Genomic DNA, 22490 nt, shown 5'->3' with positions numbered 1-22490 from the left:
TGTTATATCTTAGGTATGAACCACATTAATGATTGAAAAAATTTGAGCTTGAAGCAGGAAGCAGGTAAAAATACATTCAGATTGCACTGGGTGAAGAATTCCTCATGTGTGAACATGTAATACTGATAAAAACTAACTTCATTAAGTCTGATGCAACAGAAAGTTTTTTCTGAAGTCCTTGGACCAGATCCATGGCTTCATAACCGCAGCATTCTGTGAACGGATGCTGTGCAGAACTGCTGTCAGCTAATAATACTTTCCCTTTGTCCACCAGGGAAAAGACCTCAGGTAGAGCTCCCTGGAAGGACTGCGTATCTATTTAGAGCTATAATTCCCAAAGAGGGCCTAATGTGTCTCTGAGCAGAGCGATATCTGGGGTCTGGTACCATAGTGATCAGGAAAGACAGCAGTCAGACGGATGAATGCAGAGTAAAACTAAAGACTGTAGCTTTAAATTAATCTAGGATTGTTGACTCTTTCAGCTCTGTAGACTCTGTAGTAATAGATATTTTCCCCACATGCCAAATTGTAGCGTTATTCAGGGCGGATTTACCATTAGGCAATTCGAGGCAGTTGCCTAGGGCCCCAAGTTCCTGGGGGCCCCATTAAACTTTTTCCATGTATGGTTAATAAAACTATTCCCTATTTGTGCACATTAATTATGTTTTTTGATAAAAATCCTTTGGCTAAAATGCCACCAGAATGCTTATAATAAGTTTGTCTCAGTGTCTTCAGTGTCCACCATATTGGATCAGTCCATTTGCTGCACATGTTCAGAAAGGTCCAAACAGGCAGCAGCAAACCATCTGAAAACAAACCATGCAAAGAGCAGTGTTGCCAACTTAGTGCTTTAGTCGCTATATTTAGCCACTTTTCAGACCCCTCTAGCACTTTGATTTCTAAAAAGCTCCTAGCGCCAAATCTAGAGACTTTTTTCTGCTACTGGAGACTTTGGAGACAACATCTAAAAGCAGCGAACTCTGCTCTCCAGAGCGAGTAGATTGGTAACCCCGCCTCCTGCTCTCCTCTATCTTGTCTGCTGTCATGATTCATGCAGCTATTATTTCATCCAAATGAAAAATGGAGAACAGATAAGCAGATCATGGCTTGTCTACAGTGAAAAGAAGGACTGGGTTATTTACTTTGGCCTTTTTGGAAACACAGGAAGGAGCAATCAGCTAAGTGAGCTTAGTGCTTGGAAAAAATCTTTAATTCCTTTAGAGACAGCATGAAAAGTCAGCTGAGTACAAAACATAGAGAGGAAAACAAGAAGAAAAGGGACAAGAAGAGAGGGACACAACCTAGAACAGATAATGGATGTCTATTCTATTAATATTTCTCTATCTGTAGAATGGGGCTGTTTGATGTGTCGTCTTCTCAATTCAGAGGGCCCCAGGCATGTCTTTGCCTCGGGCCCCAAATTTCCTGAATCCGGCTCTGGTGCTATTAATCCTGAATGACACAGGACCATCGAGCAAAACCATATTTCTTTATTAGCTTTAAATGTAAAAACACACAACTTTAATCCTTTGAGATGGTTTAATCCGTTTAATATTCCTTAAATGGAGGAATAACTTTTTACAGCAGGTGATTTATTTTAGATTTGTCACAGTTGTGACTTATAGCTCTTCATGATTTGGTTTCGGTTTTATTTTCTTTACATTTTCTGATTAATTTCTCTTTCCTGGGGTCTTGGCCTATTCAGTTCATTAACAGCATTGTTTTGTTTATTTATTTATTTATGCTTTTCTTTTACAGAAAAAGATTAGGGCCACAGGGAAAAAAAGTTACAAACCGATTTTTTTTTATGTCCTTTGAGTTTAATATGGGAAAAAGTCAGAATTCTGAAATTACTCTCAGAATTTTAAGATTAAAGTCAGAATTTTGACTTTTTCCCCAATTTAAACTCAAATTGATTTTAAAAATCTGTTAATGTGTTTTCTTTTTTTCCAATGGCCCTAATCCTCTTCCGTGGTCCTTTCTATTGTTATTTCCTGATTTTTTTAAACCCTGTTCTTCTTGTATTTCTCATTTTTGATCAGTCAATACTCTTGATTCTAGTTCAGCCTCCAGAGTGTCATGTTCATTGGTCTGCCTCCCTCAGTCTTCCTGTCTGCTCTTCTCTCACAGCTGTTTTAATTGTCCTAGTTAGACTTAAATGCTTCCCACGTCAATAATCTCTTCTGTATTTAAGCTCCCTAGTTCTGTTGTTTCCCTGCTGGTTTCTTCTGTTATAGCGTCCTACTTCCTATTCCTGTTCTCATTGTTTCACCCTATAATTTTGTTTAGATCTGTGATAATTTTTGTTTCATTGCACTTTACAGCTCCTGTAACCCAGAAACAGATTAGCCGACTTCAGACCTTCTTTCTGTAACTATCAGGATACGATGGAACACCTAACTTTACTACAATGTCAGATCGATTTCTTGATCAATAAATAGTGTTTGCAGGGCTGATGTGTTGAACCAACTTAAAGGGTCTTCACAGCTGATGCTTTCGTCCATCTAATAAACCTCCAACTAATTGAGCCTGGTTTAATCACTTTCATAGACTGCAGCTGCTATGAGAGCTTTTTCTTTCTGATTGTGCATTACTCTGAGTCGTAGTATTTTAATACAATTTTGAGATTTCCTTCAAGTGTCGAATTGATTGATTGACTTTATTGATTGCAAATCCAGAAATTTACTTGTAAAATCAGCTCAAATAGTCAAAGAAGAAGAAAAAGGTGTCAAAGGAAGGAAAAGGTGCATGAGACTTGAAGCTTATGGCTGACTTATAAAGCCTTAAACTCCTGGAATGACCTTCAGCTACACCCAGTCCCTGTAATTCCTCCAGTTCAGGCAGCTCAGATCTGTTTTTATAGAGGCAGGGAGGATCCACAGCAACCTGGCAGCCAAATCATTTCTCAACGAAGAGTTGAAACTCAAGGCTTGTCTAGACTTGACTCGGTTACCCATCGCTGCTCAGCTTTTATCAGAGGAAACCTTTAGTTTGATGATAGTAGTTACATAACACACGTGTGCAGCTGAGGTCTAACTGCAGGAATAGATTATAGAATTTATTGACAATTATTGACAGTATTCATTTTGCACATTGCAACTATTACTTTATTTTTGATCTGTAAATGGAAAAATGTGATTTATGAGTTTAATTTTTAACGATTAGCTGGGGATGAACATCTGGGACTGAAATTAAGACATCCCTTTAATTAAAATTTATCATTTGTTTTGTTTTTCTCTTTCATACTTTGGGACCTTCCATTTTTTTTATTAAATATTTCAAATTTGTCTTACATTTTAAATGAGAAGAGTCATTTACTGCAATAATCTTATTATTCCATCCATTATCCAAGGATTTATTTCCCTCTGAACTTATCAGAGAAGCAACCTGAGGTCTACAGCAGCACTCAGGGAAACCGGTTCTGCAGGTTCTTTCATTTCAGCCGGGCCTACCTGGCCACACAAGCACACCTTTGTGTGGCAGCTATATGCAAGCGGTGCTTTCTCTCACAATGAGGCTGACCTGCTTCCAAGCTGATATTCTGACCGTAACAATACCTGTTTCTTAACCAGTGTGTTTTTCCAGCTGGCATTCTGTCAAATCACTGCATTTAAGCAGATTGGTGACCAACCCGTCTTTGTTCGTCAAAGGAATAACTACAAATATAGAGGATGAAATAAGTGTTTTCTCAGTAAATATATTTCTAAAAGTGCTATTGAAATGCTGTTTACACCAGATGTTAACAATCCATTTAATCCACACATACAAAGGGATCAAACCGTGGATGTCCAGAAATTAATTAAGTAAAATTGTGGCGCGTTCAACACTTATTCACCTTCCCAGGGTTGACTCTTTACACTATATATTTGAGGTCAGAAGTACCAAATGACTGGACGTGCAGGTGACGCGGTGGTTAGCGCGCACGAGCCATGTACGGAGGCCTTAAGGCCAATTTATGCTTCTGACGCATAGCCTCTGCAACCGTCAAATTTGTCTCTGTGCGTGGCCACGCCCCCAGCGCAGAGGCTCTGCAATAGAGCCTGACAGTTTTTCGTGAATCCCACGGGTCACGGGATTTCCCGTGGGATTCCCATGGGATGGGAGTCAGTATTAGTAACGAGTCAGAATTAGTAACGATCACGTGATTGGGACGGTACAGGATTAAACATTAACGGGAGCAGACGGGAGCGGGAGCAAACCAATAGTAACTAAAAAAAAAACTAGGATCGATGCCAAAGAATAAAGTAAAATAGAAAGAAAGATAATCCAGTACTGGCGCCGCTATTTTGTAGTTTTTTCCTTGAAGCCTACACTATAATCCGAGTCAAAAAAACTACACAACCCAAAAACCATTTATAATTATTATTCCTTTTACTTTAACTGATCTTTACTGCAGTTAGAAACAGGAACTTAACTGACCCTTTATAGAAATTCAGATTCAATGTATTGGCAGAAATCTTATTGAAGACTACAAGAATGGGAGCGGTGCAGGAGCGGGAGTCATTCTGAATGGGAGCGGGTTGGGAGTGGGAGTAATTTCACCAGGAGTGGGACGGGACAGGATTTAGATTTCTACTCTGGCCCGGGATCAGGACGGGACACAATATTTTTCTGGGGGAGTGGGACGGGACAGGAGTGAAAATCCACTCCCGTGTCAGTCTCTACTCTGCAACCATCGTCGCGCACCTCAAAAAAATCCTGACTACGCGTCGGACGGTCGCAAACCCGCGCAGACCTCAAGCGGAAGTGCGCAGACAAAAAGCAGCTGTGATTGGTCCTTGGTATGCCTTTCCGGCTCTCTGTGTGGTCGTCCTTCTCGATTCGGTGCAATCCGCCGAAGTTCTTGCAAGTTCTCGAATAGACTCCCCCCAGCGCTTTGGCGGGAAACTGCCGTGCGTCCCTAGAAAATCCAAACAGACGTCGTAGAAGCATACCAGCAAAAGTGTTTCACGACCAGTCACAAGCGACATTTCGCTTGTGCGGATGCAGAAGTATACTCTGCCCTTTAGTCCTCTGCGTGGCCAACCCGGGTTCGGATCCGACCTGTGATCTTTTACCGCATGTCTCCCGCTCTCTGATACCCCCTCTCCTGTCAGCCTACTGTTGAAAAAACGAGCCACTAGTGCCGTAAATACAAAAAAACAAAAAAGAAGTACAGAATGACTAAGGGTAAAATGCCCAGCATCCTCTAAACCAGTGTTTGAGATCTTTGTTCGCTACCAAGAGGCTAACAGCTCATAGCCATTTTGCTGAGCAACTTGAAATATAGTGACTAAGCAAATGGATAAAATGACTGACAGGAAAAGTTAGCCAAAACGAGTCTGATTTCACTGACAACTTTTATAAATATGTCATATAATAATTTTCAACATTCTGAAGAACAGTTACAGCTGGTAGCCAATATTAACAAGCTTGCCAAGGGGCTCACAAGAAATTTGCTAACAGCTCATTAGCAAGTGGCTAACAAAAAAAATCACTAAATACTCACAGAAATGGCTAATAGCTAATTCATTTGTTCTCCAGGAATCAACAAGATTTGTCTAAAGATGCTTTAGAACTGATTGGAGACCTCTAGTTTATATTTTCAGGTAGTTAGTCATAAATAGAGTTAGCATGAGTTATTTTGCTGATGTATGGGTGTGAATTATGAGCATAATCTCCCAGGCTTAGGTATGCTTTTCCACACATTAGGTGTGTTGGTTTTAAGCTATTAGTCGTACATTTCTACTGCTCAGTTTGGATTAGTAAAAGTTCCTCATGGAAAAATAGCAGTCAGTAAGAGGAAAAACTGAATGAGACAAGATCTGCATGATTTGAGAATGATGGAGGAAAAGATAACAACCTGCTTATTGTTGTTTTTTTGGATGGATGGATGGATGGATGGATGGATGGATGGATGGATGGATGGATGGATGGATGGATGGATGGATGGATGGATGGATGGATGGATGGATGGATGGAACGGACGGACATATATTTTAATGTTTTTTTTGTTGAGAATACTGTGAGACTTATAGAAGGGTAGAGAGGAAGAAGATAGAAAGACTGGCAGAAAGAGGCCTGAATGACAGTGAAGGAAAATAGGAACGCCGATGGAAAGAATAGAATGTTGGATAAATGTTTATATTACTTTTCTGGTTTTTCTTTTCCTTGTGTCTCTCTCCCATTATGGGCAGAGCTCTTTTGGCCCCACAGAATTGGAGAGCTACTCTGTAGTTCTGCTGCTATAGGCTTAGACTTCTGGAGGACATAGGGACCCCTTTTTCATCATTCTGCTTCATTCTATCTCTATTCTCCCACTCGGCAGAATCTGTTAGTTCAATCTCTAACGTTCTGCTCTCTCTGCTTTTTCTCATAGTAGCTTCATCTGGTCTGTTCCTGTTTGGCTGTGACTCCATCCTGGAGAGAAATATCAGCTGTGCTGCTGTTATCAACACCTTTGTTTCTAGATGTTGGAGATCGGCCTGTTTTCCAGTGTAGTCCTGTTTCTCTGACTGTGACTAACTGGATGTGCTCTCTTCATCCTCTGACATGGGAGCTGGCTCGGAGCTCGTCTGCCTGGCTGTGTGTTTCCTGAACGGGGCGCCTTTTACAGCTGATTTTCTATGCCTGCTTCTGTCTCCTTGAACCCAGTCGGCCTCAGCAGATGGCCGCTCACACTGAGCCTGGTTCTGCTGGAGGTTTCTTCCTGTTCAAAAGGAGTTTTTCCTCTCCACTGTCGCTACAAGCATGCTTAGTGTGAGGGATCGCATTTGAGTTAATAAGTTGATGAAGTCAACTGGTTTTCCTTAGATAGAAAACTGAATAAATGTGTGACCTGGTGAACTGTAAGGTGCCTTGAGATGACGTGTGTGAATTGGCGCTATAGAAATAAACTGAATTGAATTGAAACTGAATTGGTAACGACCCTTGACCCTTCCGCTCCCACCATAACCCCTTATCCCCAAACCATGACACAGTTCTAGTTTTCCATTAATAACACTGTCAATTTATTAATTTTATTCATCTTTATCTTTAGTTTATTTATCTGTATTGATGCATTTATTCTTATCTAGGAGCTGGAAATGTCCCCAGATTTGATTTGAGAAATCTGGTCGCCTTTGGTAGGGTTAAAAACCCAGAAGTCACAGCCTCTGCTCTGTTAGCACCCACCTTCTCATCGTGCTTTGTTTTATTATGTAAGGTACTGTAATAAATTGGTTAATTTACTACCTGTAGAGCAAAATATCTAAGATAGAATAAAGAACTGATTGTGTTAACACAAGATAAACCCATCATTAGGAGGTAGAGTGGGTGGAAATACTGTTCCAGAGATTACATTTTTAAAGCCAGCAATACCAATATTCTAATGTGGAAGAAATAAAAATAAAATCTAATATAATTTATTGAGATCTGATGCTTTTGTTTCAGGAGTTTAACTTGTGATCATATTTTTAGTAGGAAATAGATTATTTGTTTCTGTAAAGAGTACAGAATACACATAATACCAAAAACTGTAACAATCAATATTAAAGACGTGATAAACTGTAAAAAATCTAATCAATAAAAATATATACTAGGGATGCACGATATTGGGATTTTGGCCAATATCCGATATGCCGATATTTTAAAACTCACGTAGCCGATAACCGATATCGATACCGATGTTAAAGCTGGACAAAAATAAGTAGTCATTGAAAATAGCAGTTTTGTTATCCATTTCTGACACTTTGAAAAATAATATACTCAAATATATTTTCATATGCTGATATCAAATAGATTTTTAAAAACGCGGTATCGATCTATTTTACTTTCAAAATCTCGTGAAATTTCATCGTTCTGTTACAAACTCTCGTGATATTTTGCAAATTCTTGTGAGATTTTGTTAGTAAAATAGATCGATACCGCGTCAATATATCAACATATAAAAATATGGCAAAATTTCATGAATTTTCGGGGGATTTCGTAGCATAACGATGACATATCGCAACACTTCATTAGTAAAAGAGATTGATATGGTGTTTTTAAATGGCAATATATCAGCATATGAAGATATCGTGATATTTTAATGGATCAATATTTTTTCCCTCGTCTTTAGAAGTTTTTAAGTCTGTAAAAAAGAAGTTTTTGAGGACTTTAGAAACTCAGAAGCTGATCAAATATCGGGTTAAATATCGGTGGGGAGGCCGATGTCCGATATTCAGTTTTAAGGCCGGATACCGATAGGGGGCCGATTATATGGTGCATCCCTAATATATAACAGATGGATTTGTGTTTGTGTGGTTGGTTCGTTTCTCAATATAATCAAAAGTCAATAGCTAAATTTTTACAGAGCAAACCTTGTTGAGTTTGTTACCGTAAAAAAGAAACAGATCAAATGTGGAGTTAAAATGTGCAGCACTGTGAAGCAGAAAGTCAGGGTCACTTACCAAAGTCGTTAGAAGATCATGTTTTAGTAGTTCTCCACTCATATTTGCAAGCATAACTGTCCTTTACAGGATGTTTAGTTCCACTTTGACAGATCTAATACAAGGTGTGGCATTATAGCGTGTGAACTGGCTAACATGCACGTGACACACAGTTCATAAAGCTGCAAAGCTGGGACATATTAAACAACCTCTGCAAAATAAAGCAAACAAAGGCTGGTTTATCAAAGCAGCAAGTTTTTCTGAAGATTTAGAGATTATGAAAGAAACAAAAAGACACAGTGATCCCATACTGCTGTTTTCAGAATAAATGACTCAAGATGGAACAGAACCAGACTCTCTGGAGGACACTGAGTCATTATCTCCTTGCTCAGAATTATTTTCAGCTCCAGCGTCTAATAGGCATTCTGGTTCTGAATTCAGGGCAAAGTTTGCCTTGTTCTCATTAAAGGAACCAAGACCTCTGTGTAATATTTCAATCAATACTTCTTTCTAATTTCAGGATTTTTGCTAAATTCTTCTTTTTGTCTTCACTCAGTTTCAGTCCAGTCTTTGGACCTGGAAAAGATTCAGAACTAAAATTTTCCACAATCAGAAAGGTTTTTAAACACACCATCCCACCAACAGCAGACACTATGAAGCACAAATGTCACATGTTGATTTAAAAGATTTTTTTCATCTGCTGCACAAACAATGAAAAAGTTTTCATAATCGGGGAGTGGTGGCCTAGTGGTTAGGGCATTGCCCTCTGGGTCCCTGAGCAAGACCCTTAACCCCACACTGCGCCCCAGGAGCCGCACAATGGCAGCCCACTGGGGATGGGTTAAATGCAGACAGATTATTTTGTTGGTCTATACCAGGGGTCACCAACCTTTTTAAGGCTGAGGGCCAATTCAAGGGTACCGAGACGTAGGAAGGGCGACCATTACCGACCCATGAGCTGCAAGGGTTAGCGTTAGCCTAAACTTTGTTCATTATCAACATATTTTTATTGTTTCTGTTAATTTCTACGTTTATTTAGACATTGTCATTTTGAAATCTCTATAAATGATTAAAAAGAAGAGCAACAGAATAAAATAAAATTTCAAACTTAGCCCACTGGTGGGTTGTTCTTTATTTAGAAGACACTGAGGGGCCCCCATGTGGTCCTTGAGGGCACCGCGTTGGTGACCCCTGATCTATACAGTGTAATGACAATAAAAGCTGGGAAAAAGAAAAATTTGTTCGGTTTTCTGTTGGATTCTAACCTTCAGAACATGCAGGGCTGTTTTCTTTTTTTGTATGTTACAGTCCTTAGAATGAAAAACACTATTTTTTCTAAACTGGTATTGTCCATCAGTCTTTAGACCCCAAACCTGTTCAACACAAAGCATCGCATAGATACGTCTAAAGAGAAAGAGCCCGAACAAGCTGGTGAGGAGAGCCACTTCTATCCTGGGCTGCACTCTGGACTCTGTTGAGAACGCCGCCGAGAGAATGGTGCTGTTCAAGCTTATATCCAACATGGAGGACACCTTGCACCAGTGTTGTGGTCAAGACCACCTAACCCGAGACCAAGACAAGACCAAGACCAGAGTGTATCGAGACCGAGACAAGACCAAGACTTTTAGGGTCCGAGACCGAGTCAAGAACAAGAAAGACCGAGGGAAGTTGAGACCGAGTCAAGACCAAGACTTTTAGGGTCCGAGACCGAGTCAAGAACAAGAAAGACCGAGGGAAGTTGAGACCGAGTCAAGACCAAGACTTTTAGGGTCCGAGACCGAGTCAAGAACAAGAAAGACCGAGGGAAGTTGAGACCGAGTCAAGACCAAGACCAGCGCCAGTATGTGACAATAAAATGTGAAACATGATCAAAATCACTAAAATTTATCTAAAAGACCCACATTCACATAAAAACACCTAGATATTTAACACAGAACTGGAATAAACATAAACATCTTTTAAGTAATAAGTTGGACGTAGTCCCTACCGTCTCTGATAGAGAAGCACTGTAGAACGTACATTGCGCTGTATGCTTTTTTCTCAATGCTGCTTTACAAATATATTCTTTGTGATTTAATTAGCAGTATTTTAAAACCGATGATTTGGCCGACATCTTATCCCGTTCCCTGTGACTTTCAAGCGCGCAGGTGAAAGGTGGTGGCCGTGACAACGGTAAAAAAAAACATCATGCATTTACCAATGAGACAGGTTATTGCTTGGATTTGAATCCAAGCATCCAATAAAAAAAGGATCTTAAAGAAACTGGTAATATTCTGATGATTAGCGTTATTTCCACTGTTGTGGTCTTGACCGGTCTTGAAATAAAATGCCGAGTCCTCAGCGCCCGAGACCGAGACAAGACCGAGACCAAATGCGGTCAAGTCCGAGACGAGACCGAGACCATTATTTGAGACCAAGACCGATCTCGAGTACTACAACATTGCCTTGCACCTCCCTGCACCAGACTGTAGAGGAGACAAACAGCTCCTTAGTAACAGACTTTTACACCCCGTGTGCAAAAAGGAGCGCTACCGCAGGTCATTCCTCCCTGCTGATATCAGCCTTTACAATGCCGCTGCACTATAACCTGCTGTAAAAACACTGCAATAACTTACTGTATTTATCTGTTTAACAAACTACTTAGCTTAGACCTAGATAGACTTTATTGTCCTTTTGTAAACACAGAGGGTATACAAAAACAAATTTCGTTCAGAACAGCAGTGCAGCAGTGATAAAATGTAAAAATAAGACTGGTATATGTGGTATAACCAGAAACCGCACTTTACCTGCCACCACTTTACTGTACATGATGTACTGTATGTATTATTTTTACCATCCACTGTTTACATCTGGACGCACCTTTCCTTCCTTTATGCACCTCCTGTTTGTTTATAAGAGCCGATTTCCATGTGAATTTCTCCATTCTGAGATCTATAAAGTTCGTGTATCCCACATCAACAACTACCCATGCGTTTTATTGAACTTCCTTTTTCCATCTTTTTATTGTTACTAATAACAAACACAGCTCTGCCTAATGGGACACAGTTGGACAAACAACCTTTGATCTTTCCAAGAGAGAGAAAATGGACGATAGTGAGTCGCAGCGGACTCAGAACATCTGACTGGTTAGACACCAGAACGTCTGACTGGGTCTACTTCCCAATTCTACAGTAATTGCACCACTGTTCACTGAGCTGCTGCTGCTCACTTTACCTCAGCTTCAAAAACCGGAAACACACAAGGTGAAGAGAAGGAAGAGGAAACTTCTCATCAGCAATGTCTACAAATGCTTTTCCAATGAAAGTTCATTTTTTAAATGGGGTTTTAATGACTCCTGTGTAAATCTAATGCACAATAAAGGGAACAAGTTGGTAATGGAGCATTATAAAAAACTTTCTCATATAAGAAATCTAAAGAAACTATGAGGTTAATTCAAAGACATGAACTGAGTGTCAAAATAAAAGAATAAACTGTCCTTTTCTGTCACTAATTCTCTAAACTTGGTTTGGATCAACATTTCTTCAGACTTTAGAGTTTTTTCTTTGGTCTTTGGTTTTAAATTTGATCAATTCATCTTTCTTATTATGAATCTTTTCAATAGAGATGCGTCAATTAAATTTTTAATTTCAGATACCGATAGTGCAGCTTTGATTATTGATTATTACCAGCATTGAGCCAATACAATATCAGCATAAACCACACTCTTTTATTGCTTTTTTTTTTGTGTGAATTGATAGAAAAGTCTTGATCAGGTGATATTTCTCAAACAGAGGGTAATGCTTAACAACATCTGAGATTTAACAGGCAGGTGGATACATTCCAATATTTATTTATTTTTTTGCTGCTGTTCAAATTAAAAGCTAGAAAGTGTAAGAAGAAAGAAAAAGAGGATGGATGGACGGACGGTAGTAATGTGGTGAAAGAAAGAGTTGTATGTCATCAGCAAACAAGTGCAGATCCATTTTGGGGGTTCCTCAAGGCTTCATTCTTGGGCTACTTTTATTTAACATCTAACTACATTTATTTTTTCGAAGGTATAGTGAAGGATCTTAGCGAATATATTTGTGCACATGCCCAATCTGCACAACCCGTACCCACTCCAGAGAGGGAACACCTATTAAACACGTGCGAGAGCGTACACGAGCCCATTTCTTTTCGTGCACGCTCTGTCTAAATGTTGCTGTTTGCATCAGTCATACAGGCTTACTGTCAGCCTCACTACCTGAGCACATAGAACGATGGCCTTACGTAAACATATCACCAGAATTATTGACAATGATGAGGATCACTTATTTTAATGAAAAAGAACATCCTCCACTATACCTTTAAATATTATTTCTAATACAACTTACTCAAATTAAAAGTAATTTTTGAACATTAAAAACTTTAGGCAGTTATTACACTATTTAGTACTTTTCATAGTCAGAAACAAGTTAAAATTGAATAAAATTGGTAGGTAATATGTTATTTTAAAAACAGAATTTTGGTCTATATTCTTGCATTTATTGCAACTCTGTTCAATTATTCTAACTCCCTACAAAGAAAGCAGTTACACCTCATTTAGCTGATATTGAAATAAACAACACTTAACTCCCATTTTAACTCTATTGGATTGAGGTCATATTAACCTGAAATTCTTATATTTCGGGTTAAATCTTGGTTGAACTAGTATTTTTTATTTTTTTTTTTGAGTTTTTACAATCGCAAAAAACTATTGCGGGATCTCGCAAAAGTATTGCGAGATCCTGCAAAAGTATTGCGAGATGTACGGAGCCCCTAAAGGGACATGGAGGGGAAAAAAAGAACTTTTGCGAGATCCTGCAATACTTTTGCAGGATCTCGCAATACATTTCGCGAGATCCCGCAATACATTTCGCGAGATCCCGCAATACTTTTGCGAGATCCCGCAATAGTTTTGTGAGATCCTGCAAAAGTATTGCGAGATGTACGGAGCCCCTAAAGGGACATGGAGGGGAAAAAAAGAACTTTTCCGAGATCCCGCAATACTTTTGCGAGATCCCGCAATACTTTTGCAGGATCTCGCAATACTTTTGTGAGATCCAGCAATAGTTTTGCGAGATCTCGCAAAAGTATTGCGGGATCTCGCAAAAGTTTATTTTTTTGCGAGATCTTGCAATACTTTTGCGAGATTCTGCAATACTTTTGTGAGATCTCGCAAAAGTATTACAGGATCTCGCGAAAGTTTATTTTTCCCTCCATGTCCCTTTAGGGGCTCCGTAGATATGATTCATCATAGCTGATGTTTTGAAACATTAAATCTCTTAATATGCTGATGATACTTGACTTTATCTGATATCTATTATCATTAATGGGTCAGAATTCCTGGTCAGGCTCAGGATATCAGAATATTTTAGTAACTGTGTTTTAAATAGACTGTTTCTTTCCCGTTTTAGTGTTTAATATAATCTTGCTTGGATCGTTAAGTGCCTGCAAAGTATTTTTATTGGGATTGTTTGACTGCTGCTATATAACTAACATCAGGTTTACCCAGGAGCCCTTTGGCAAGGCACTGAACCTTGTTCTACTCCAAAAAAAAAAAAAAGGAAGATTAAAAACAATCAACTTGGAAACAAAGTCCAGTGGATTGTTTTTAAATTTCCTTTCTTTTATTTAAATGACTATGACCTGGATGACAGAACCTTCACCAGCACACTTGTTCTCCTCCTACTGAGCGACAGCAAGAGGTGTTAAAACAAAGGCTGGATGAAGCTGGAGTCATGAGGGTGGAAAAACCAGCATGGAGAGCTGAAAGGTCGAAGTGCCAGTTTTATTACGGCCGTCACCTTCCGGAACAGGCCTGACAACAAACAGTCAGCAGAAAACTGGGAAGAGTCAGCTGTTTAAGTGGGAAAAGGAGCAGCCGTTCCTCCCAGGATCCGCAGGCAGGAAGCTGCTGGACTCACCTGGATGATGTGCTGGCAAAGTCTCCCCCATCCACCAGCCGGATCTTACAGAACAGGACTCCATTGACAAAGGGCACTGCTGTCAGCTCCTCCAGAGTGAAATGCACCTGAAACTTGAACCTTTTCTTTTTGGTTAAAAAGGCCATGTTGCTCAGCTGCTGCTGCAGGGAGCTGATCCTGAGGAGGAGCAACAGGAGGTTGAATAAATAAAGAGGAGCAGTGGATCAGGTTCTAAAGAGGAGGCAGGATTTCCTTCTTCTCTTCCAGGTTAATCATTACTGAAGACCTGCAACCAGAGGGGAGGATGTCAGACAGCAGGACAAACTGGCTTCATGCTTTCTGATCCACATGCAGTCAGATCCAAAACCAAACCTTCATCTAGAAGCGGTTTCAGAACCCACTCCACGCTGCCACGCAAACACCGCAGCCATAGAGGTCTCCCCCTCCCCGCACAGACTCACCGCACGTCCCGCCTGCAGTTCATCCTTCTGGGTCTGAAGCGGCTTCGGACGGATCAGAACTTCCTGCTGCTCAAACTTCAGCAGCTCTTAGAGCGGGTTGATCCCCGCAGCCCGCATTCACACCCGCTGCGTGTCTCCGGCGGTGTTGAAGTGAAACACGCCGCGCCCCTTCACGGGAGCGCGCATTATAAACCAGGAGCGCATCAGAGAAAAACAACTAAATGAGCATTTTATCACTTTATTTCAGATATTCTGCTCTAAAGGTTTAGCTTTTATAGCACCATCCCTTCAATTCCATTCAGTTTAGTTTATTTATATAAACTGCGCTATAGAAATAAACTGAATTGAATTGAATATAATGCAAATTTACAACAAATGCCATCAGTGGCGGTTCTAGACCAAATGTACCAGGGGGCAAGGAGGGGGCCAGTGTTGCTTTCATGGGGGCACAGAAAAGAATGAAATTAAAAAACAGGGCAAGGGAATCAAATATATTAGGAGAACTGCATGAAGTTAAACTTCTATTCAATTAGGTGTAATTAAAATTCTATGTCTTATTAGGTCAATATATATTCATAGTTTAGGAATTTTACTTATTTTTGACTTTATTTAAGTTATAATGACCATTTTCTATCAAATCTGAATTAGAGCTCAAGAAAAACTAATAAAAGTATTTTTTTTTTTGGTCTGTTTTGAAAAAAATGTAATAATGCTTAGTAATTAATTAGTAAAACAGAATTTGTAAAGAAAAAAAAAATTAAATAGATCCAAAGGACCTATCAGTAAGTGCGCCTGTCCCAGCACGTATCATCATTAGAACTTTTTTGAGTATTATGTCTTCATTACAGGGGCCATAAAAGGGACCAGGACATGATCTACAGGGGCACTGGCCCCCGTCGGCCCCTGTCTAGAACCGCCCCATGAATGTCATCTAAGGTCACTTTACAGATCAACCAGATCATCCAGTCAGATTGATTCAAAGTTTTCTACCAAAGGAAAACCAGCTGATTGCATCGACTCATTGACTCTTCAGCAATCCCTCACACTAAGCATGCTTGTAGCGACAGTGGAGAGGAAAAACTCCCTTTTAACAGGAAGAAACCTCCAGCAGAACCAGGCTCAGCACTGAAAGAAATAATGCAACCATTTTTAGTTTTTACTAGTGTTGCACTGATGCCATTTTTTGGGCCCGATACCTGGCTGTGCAGTATTGGTCGATACCATCTGTTTGAAAGTGATGTGTGTATATATGAAAAACGGCAAATAACTTGGACGTAAAATAATTGCCATCATGGCTTTGTCAAGCTGCTGCCTACCTTTCTGAAGCAGGAAACAGACTAATACAAAGTGAATCCAGTAGAACTTTTTATTGTCTAACTGGAATGGGTGAATAAACATTTAGCTCTCAAAAATTTGTCGGTACTTTCTGATACCGATACCACCACTTTAGTGCTGGATAGAGGCCCCGCCTGATACTGATATCGGTGCAACACTATTATTACATAATCATATTTACTTAATTATATTTACTTTACAATTGTTTCATGTTAGCAGGATAGGACATAAAACAGTTATGTTAAAGTAACTAAATTGATTAAGTAAATGCCAGAAGCGGATGCATTATTTTTTTCAGTGAGTGTGAGCGGCCATCTGCTGAGGCCCACTGGGGTTCAAGGAGACAGAAGCAGAGATACAAAAAGCAACTGTAAAAGACAGCCCCCGTCCAGGAAACACAGCCAGGCAGACGAGCTCCGAGCCAGCTCCCATGTCAGAGGATGAAGAGAGCACTTCCAGTTAGTCACAGTCAGAGAAAGAGGACTACACTGAAAAACAGACCAAGCTCCAACATCTAGAAACAAAGGTGTTGATGGCAGCAGCACAGCTGATATTTCTCTCCAGGATGGAGTCACAGCCAAACAGGAACAGACCAGATGAAGCTACTATGAGAAAAAGCAGAGAGAGCAGAACGTTAGTAGTTAAGCTTAATTAAAACCTACAGTCGAACTCAATTCTCACAAACTGTGAGCTGTTTGATAAAAATAAAAAAATCTTGATTACTTCAAATATCTAATCGTTAAAAATTAGGTATATGAGACGTGAAGCATGTTCAGACATTTGGCCATATTAGTGACCACCCAACATGAGCAAAGTTGGTGTTATGAATATTAAGAAATGTGCTATTTGACATTTTCTTAAGAATTATGTTTATAATCTTGAGTATGTAGACAAGAAAGTGGGTTAGAAGAGAGGAGAGGCATGCGGCAAAGGTCAGCAGGGCTGGGACTCGAACCTGCGACGGCCGCTACATGACTCTACCTGCACACCTTAGCAACACCCAGTTATTAGACAGGTTCTGGGTTGGAAAAGTGTGACCCAATGTGAACGGGCTCTATAGATGCTAAATATGATTTGCATGATTTAACTTAAAATATAGAATAGAAAATCCCCTTATTGTTCCATAAGGGGGAAATTCTGGTCTTTACAGCCCCTGCCCCCCCACCCATCCTCCCCACCTTCTCCAGAAGCACCATAGAGAGCGTTCTGAGCAGCTGTCTCACTGTGTGGTGTGGAGGCTGCAGCGCCTCAGACTGGAAGAAGGTGGGAACAGCAGAGAGGATCATGGGGGCTCCTCTGCCCTCCATTAAAGACATTTCATCCCAGCGTGTCCCGAGCCCGTGACATCATCAATGACCCCTCACCCCCCCACCATGGACTGTTCTCCCTGCTGCCCTCTGGGAAGAAGCTTCGGAGCATCCGATGCCGGAGCAGCAGGTTCTGCAACAGCTTCTTCCTTGCAGTCATCAGACTGTTGAACTGTTAAAAAAAACTCTAAATCACAGACTCTGCATCACACACCAAACCAAAATTTCACCCTATTTACTATTCATTTCTATTCTATTTTATACTATTCTAATGCTCTGAACTTCCATATCAATGCCTTTTTTTTTTTGCAACATGTTTTTTTTTCTCCCACTTTTTTTTACATTTGATCACTGCTGCACTTTAAGAAATGGAAATGTCATGAAAGCTCTACAAAACAAAATAAAAGTTGTCTAGCAGTTGTCTAAAGTCTAAGCAAAAATTTGATAGTAAAAAAAAAGGTCACACAATGTGGACCTTAGAAAATGTATAAGAATAACATAATAGTGAAGCGTTAAAAAATAAACAAATGAAATTTAAAGTGTGTTAACAATATAAACTGTGCACCTGGAGAAAAAATAACCAATATGCAGCTAAGGGCATTTTTATTGTGATGGATATTTGAAAATAGCAGCAACATCAGAGATGTTCAAAATGACAGGATAACTACAGGTGCTGGTCATAAAATTAGAATATCATGAAAAAGTTGATTGATTTCAGTAATTCCATTTAAAAAGTGAAACTTGTATATTATATTCATACATTACATACAAACTCATATATTTCAGATGTTTATTTTTTTTTATTTTGATGATTACAAATGACAACAAATGAAAATCTCAAATTCATCATATCAGAAAATTAGAATATTGTGAAAAGGTTCAACATTGATGGCCCCTGGTGCCACACTCTAATCAGCTAATTAACTCAAACCACCTGCAATAGCCTTTAAATGGTCTTTCAGTCTAGTTCTATAGGCTACACAATCATGGGGAAGACTGCTGACTTGACAGTTGTCCAAAAGACGACCATCGACACCTTGCACAAGGAGGGCAAGACACAAAAGGTCATCGCTAAAGAGGCTGGCTGTTCACAGAGCTCAGTGTCCAAGCACATTAATAGAGAGGCGAAGGGAAGGAAAAGATGTGGTCGAAAAAAGTGTACAAGCAAGAGAGATAACCGCACCCTGGAGAGGATTGTGAAACAAAACCCATTCAAAATGTGGGGGAGATTCACAAAGAGTGGACTGCAGCTGGAGTGAGTGCTTCAAGAACCACCACACACAGACGTATGAAAGACATGGGTTTCTGCTGTCGCATTCCTTGTGTCAAGCCACTCTTGAACCACAGACAGCGTCAGAAGCGTCTTGCCTGGGCTAAAGAGAAACAGGACTGGACTGCTGGTGAGTGGTCCAAAGTCATGTTCTCTGATGAAAGTAAATTTTGCATTTCCTTTGGAAATCAAGGTCCCAGAGTCTGGAGGAAAAGAAGAGAGGCACTTCATCCACGTTGCTTGAAGTCCAGTGTAAAGTTTCCACAGTCAGTGATGGTTTGGGGTGCCATGTCATCTGCTGGTGTTGGTCCATTGTGTTTTCTGAGGTCCAGGGTCAACGCAGCCACATACCAGGAAGTTTTAGAGCACTTCATGCTTCCTGCAGCTGACCAACTTTTTGGAGATGCAGATTTCATTTTCCAACAGGACTTGGCACCTGCACACAGTGCCAAAGCTACCAGTACCTGGTTGAAGGACCATGGTATCCCTGTTCTTAATTGGCCAGCAAACTCTCCTGACCTTAACCCCATAGAAAATCTATGGGGTATTGTGAAGAAGAAGATGCAATACACCAGACCCAACAATTCAGAAGAGCTAAAAGCCACTATTAGAGCAACCTGGGCTATCATAACACCTGAGCAGTGCCACAGACTGATCGACTCCATGCCACGCCGCATTGCTGCAGTAATACAGGCCAAAGGAGGCCCAACTAAATACTGAGTGCTGTACATGCTCATACTTTTCATGTTCATACTTTTCAGTTGGCCAACATTTCTATAAATCCTTTGTTTTTATTGGTCTTCAGTAATATTCTAATTTTCTGATATGATGAATTTGAGATTTTCATTTGTTGTCATTTGTAATCATCAAAATTAAACAAAATAAACATCTGAAATATATGAGTTTGTATGTAATGTATGAATATAATATACAAGTTTCACTTTTTAAATGGAATTACTGAAATCAATCAACTTTTTCATGATATTCTAATTTTATGACCAGCACCTGTAGGAAATATGAGCTGCTTTGGATAAAAACTGGTGGGTTAAGTCTACCCCAAATATTAGGTTAGTTCCGTTTTGCAAATCCAATGTCAATAACCTAAACATTTTAATTATTAATTTCATAAAAAAAATTTTCTTTATCTGATCAACAACTTTTTAAGTAAAGTCAACTTAATGCAGAAGCAGTTTCCTGTCTGGACTGATGAGAAAATCGATCAGACTGCTGCTGAGGGGAGATAACTTTTCAGATTATAATAATGATTTAATGAGCCATCATTAGATGGAAGAGTACGGTGGCCCTGAGGTGCAAAACACAACACAAAAAGAGAAAACACAACGGCAAATCAGAAAACACAACACAAAAAGAGAAAACACAACACAAAAAGAGAAAACACAACGGCAAATCAGAAAACACAACACAAAAAGAGAAAACACAACCCAAAAAGAGAAAACACAACGGCAAATCAGAAAACACAACACAAAAAGAGAAAACACAACCCAAAAAGAGAAAACACAACGGCAAATCAGAAAACACAACACAAAAAGAGAAAACACGACACAAAAAGAGAAAACACAACGGCAAATCAGAAAACACAACACAAAAAGAGAAAACACGACACAAAAAGAGAAAACACAACACAAAAAGAGAAAACACAACCCAAAAAGAGAAAACACAACGGCAAATCAGAAAACACAACACAAAAAGAGAAAACACAACCCAAAAAGAGAAAACACAACGGCAAATCAGAAAACACAACACAAAAAGAGAAAACACGACACAAAAAGAGAAAACACAACACAAAAAGAGAAAACACAACCCAAAAAGAGAAAACACAACGGCAAATCAGAAAACACAACACAAAAAGAGAAAACACAACCCAAAAAGAGAAAACACAACGGCAAATCAGAAAACACAACACAAAAAGAGAAAACACGACACAAAAAGAGAAAACACAACGGCAAATCAGAAAACACAACACAAAAAGAGAAAACACAACGGCAAATCAGAAAACACAACACAAAAAGAGAAAACACAGCGACATTAACCAAAACGGAAATGCTAGGTACCCTCGGGCGACAGGAATCATCTCTGATTGGACAAAAGAACTGGTCCGTCCTTTGAACCGGAAAGACGGGGTTTGTTTCCATTTTTCCAAATCATGAGCGCCACAAATGACGAGGTACACGCTGCTATTAAGCAATACTTTGATGCTGGTGTTGTGCGAAAAAGTGAATGTCTGCGAGAATCTGATTGCGCTCGCGGGAGCGCGCACCACAGCCCGCTGAGCGATAGCGTAAACCTGCTTTTCTCTGGATTAAACGGTCATGACATGCAGATACACACAGTTACATTATAATATAGGCCTAATTAAATTATAATATAGGCCTAATTAAAGATTCGAAAGCTTAACGTTTGTCACATAACGGCAGTTACGTGATAGACATGTTTCTATACTCGGTCTGATGACTTTGTGTAGCCCTGACATTGGAGACTACACTACAATAAATATGATTTACTGGAGGGTTTTCAATAAAGATATGATAACTTTTGCAACGATCCTCGTGACTCTGCATTGTGTTTTTTTCTGATCTGGCCGTATATAGCACGAGTTTCCCATGTTTCTATGTGTTTTTGCAGTTTTCAATCGGTTTTCACCTGTCAAAAATTGATTGAAGGCACAGTATAGTCACTCAAAGGTTATTTCTGCCCTAAATATGACTAGATTTCATTCAGGAACCTCCATAATTTAGAGATCTGAGCTCACAAAACAGCTTGGAACTCTTTTAACGGACCATTACAACACAAAATAGCCATTTTGACTTGCAAAAAATGTATTAAAGCCCAAATACTGTCATTCAAAGGGGATATCTGCCCAAATATGACTTGATTTCTTTCAGAAGCATCTTATTTTAAATAGAACAAGTCCTTTTTAGGCAAAAATCACTTTTCTTCAAACACATTTGGCCTTTAATCAATTTCTAGCAGGGCGTTTTGACCTCAGCCGACTTGCTAGAAACTGATTAAAGCCCAAATACTCTCATTTAAAGGCCTGCCAGTAGCATGTGTTGCTATTGTCCCTCTGATATGTAAATAGTTATATCTTTGTTTTTCAAATTTTCATATTTCATGTTCATTCATTTGTCTATATAAATCTCTTTAGATTAAAAGAAATACAATTATTTTGCACCAACACTTATGAATTGACTTTTTTTTCTTGGCATTTCTATGGCAGTAAAGTAGTATTTTTAAGAGATTGAACAACTTCTTGATTTCATGCCATTTCCCAGCATTTCTTGAAATGAAATCATATAAGAAAAAGCCATTTTGCAAGTCAAAATGGCTTTTTAGTGTGGTAAAGAGTTCCAAGCTATTTTGTGAGCTCAGATCTCTAAATTATGGAGGTTCTGAATGAAATCAAGTCATATTTGGGCAGATATCCCCTTTAAATGAAAGTATTTGGGCTTTAATCAGTTTCTAGCAAGTCGGCTGAGGTCAAAACACCCTGCTAGAAATTGATTAAAGGCCAAATGTGGTTGAAGAAAGGTGATTTTTGCCTAAAAAGGACTTGTTCTATTTAAAATAAGATGCTTCTGAATGAAATCAAGTCATATTTGGGCAGATATCCCCTTTCGAATCTTTAATTAGGCCTATATTATAATTTAATTAGGCCTATATTATAATGCAACTGTGTGTATCTGCATGTCATGACCGTTTAATCCAGAGAAAAGCAGGTTTACGCTATCGCTCAGCGGGCTGTGGTGCGCGCTCCCGCGAGCGCAATCAGATTCTAGCAGACCTTC

The 22490-nt window shown here is 39.5% G+C and overlaps 1 protein-coding gene across 1 annotated transcript in view; it reads right to left on the bottom strand.

The window, feature by feature from the left end:
• LOC119773639 (protein FAM102A-like) overlaps positions 1-14935 on the bottom strand; it is a 40474-nt gene extending 25539 nt beyond the window's left edge. Inside the window, exons 1-2 of the mRNA XM_038270696.1 lie at positions 14773-14935; positions 14312-14597 (exon numbers count right to left, since the gene is read on the bottom strand). Coding sequence (XP_038126624.1) covers positions 14312-14457 — 146 coding nt within the window. The 5' untranslated portion in view covers positions 14458-14597; positions 14773-14935. The remainder of the gene's footprint in view (positions 1-14311; positions 14598-14772) is intronic.
• Between the last annotated feature and the right edge of the window lie 7555 nt (positions 14936-22490).

The sequence above is a fragment of the Cyprinodon tularosa genome, unplaced genomic scaffold (genome assembly GCF_016077235.1).
Source record: "Cyprinodon tularosa strain WSP-4 unplaced genomic scaffold, ASM1607723v1 ctg773, whole genome shotgun sequence".
Lineage (NCBI taxonomy): Eukaryota > Metazoa > Chordata > Actinopteri > Cyprinodontiformes > Cyprinodontidae > Cyprinodon > Cyprinodon tularosa.
This window is presented reverse-complemented; position numbering and strand designations above follow the sequence as displayed.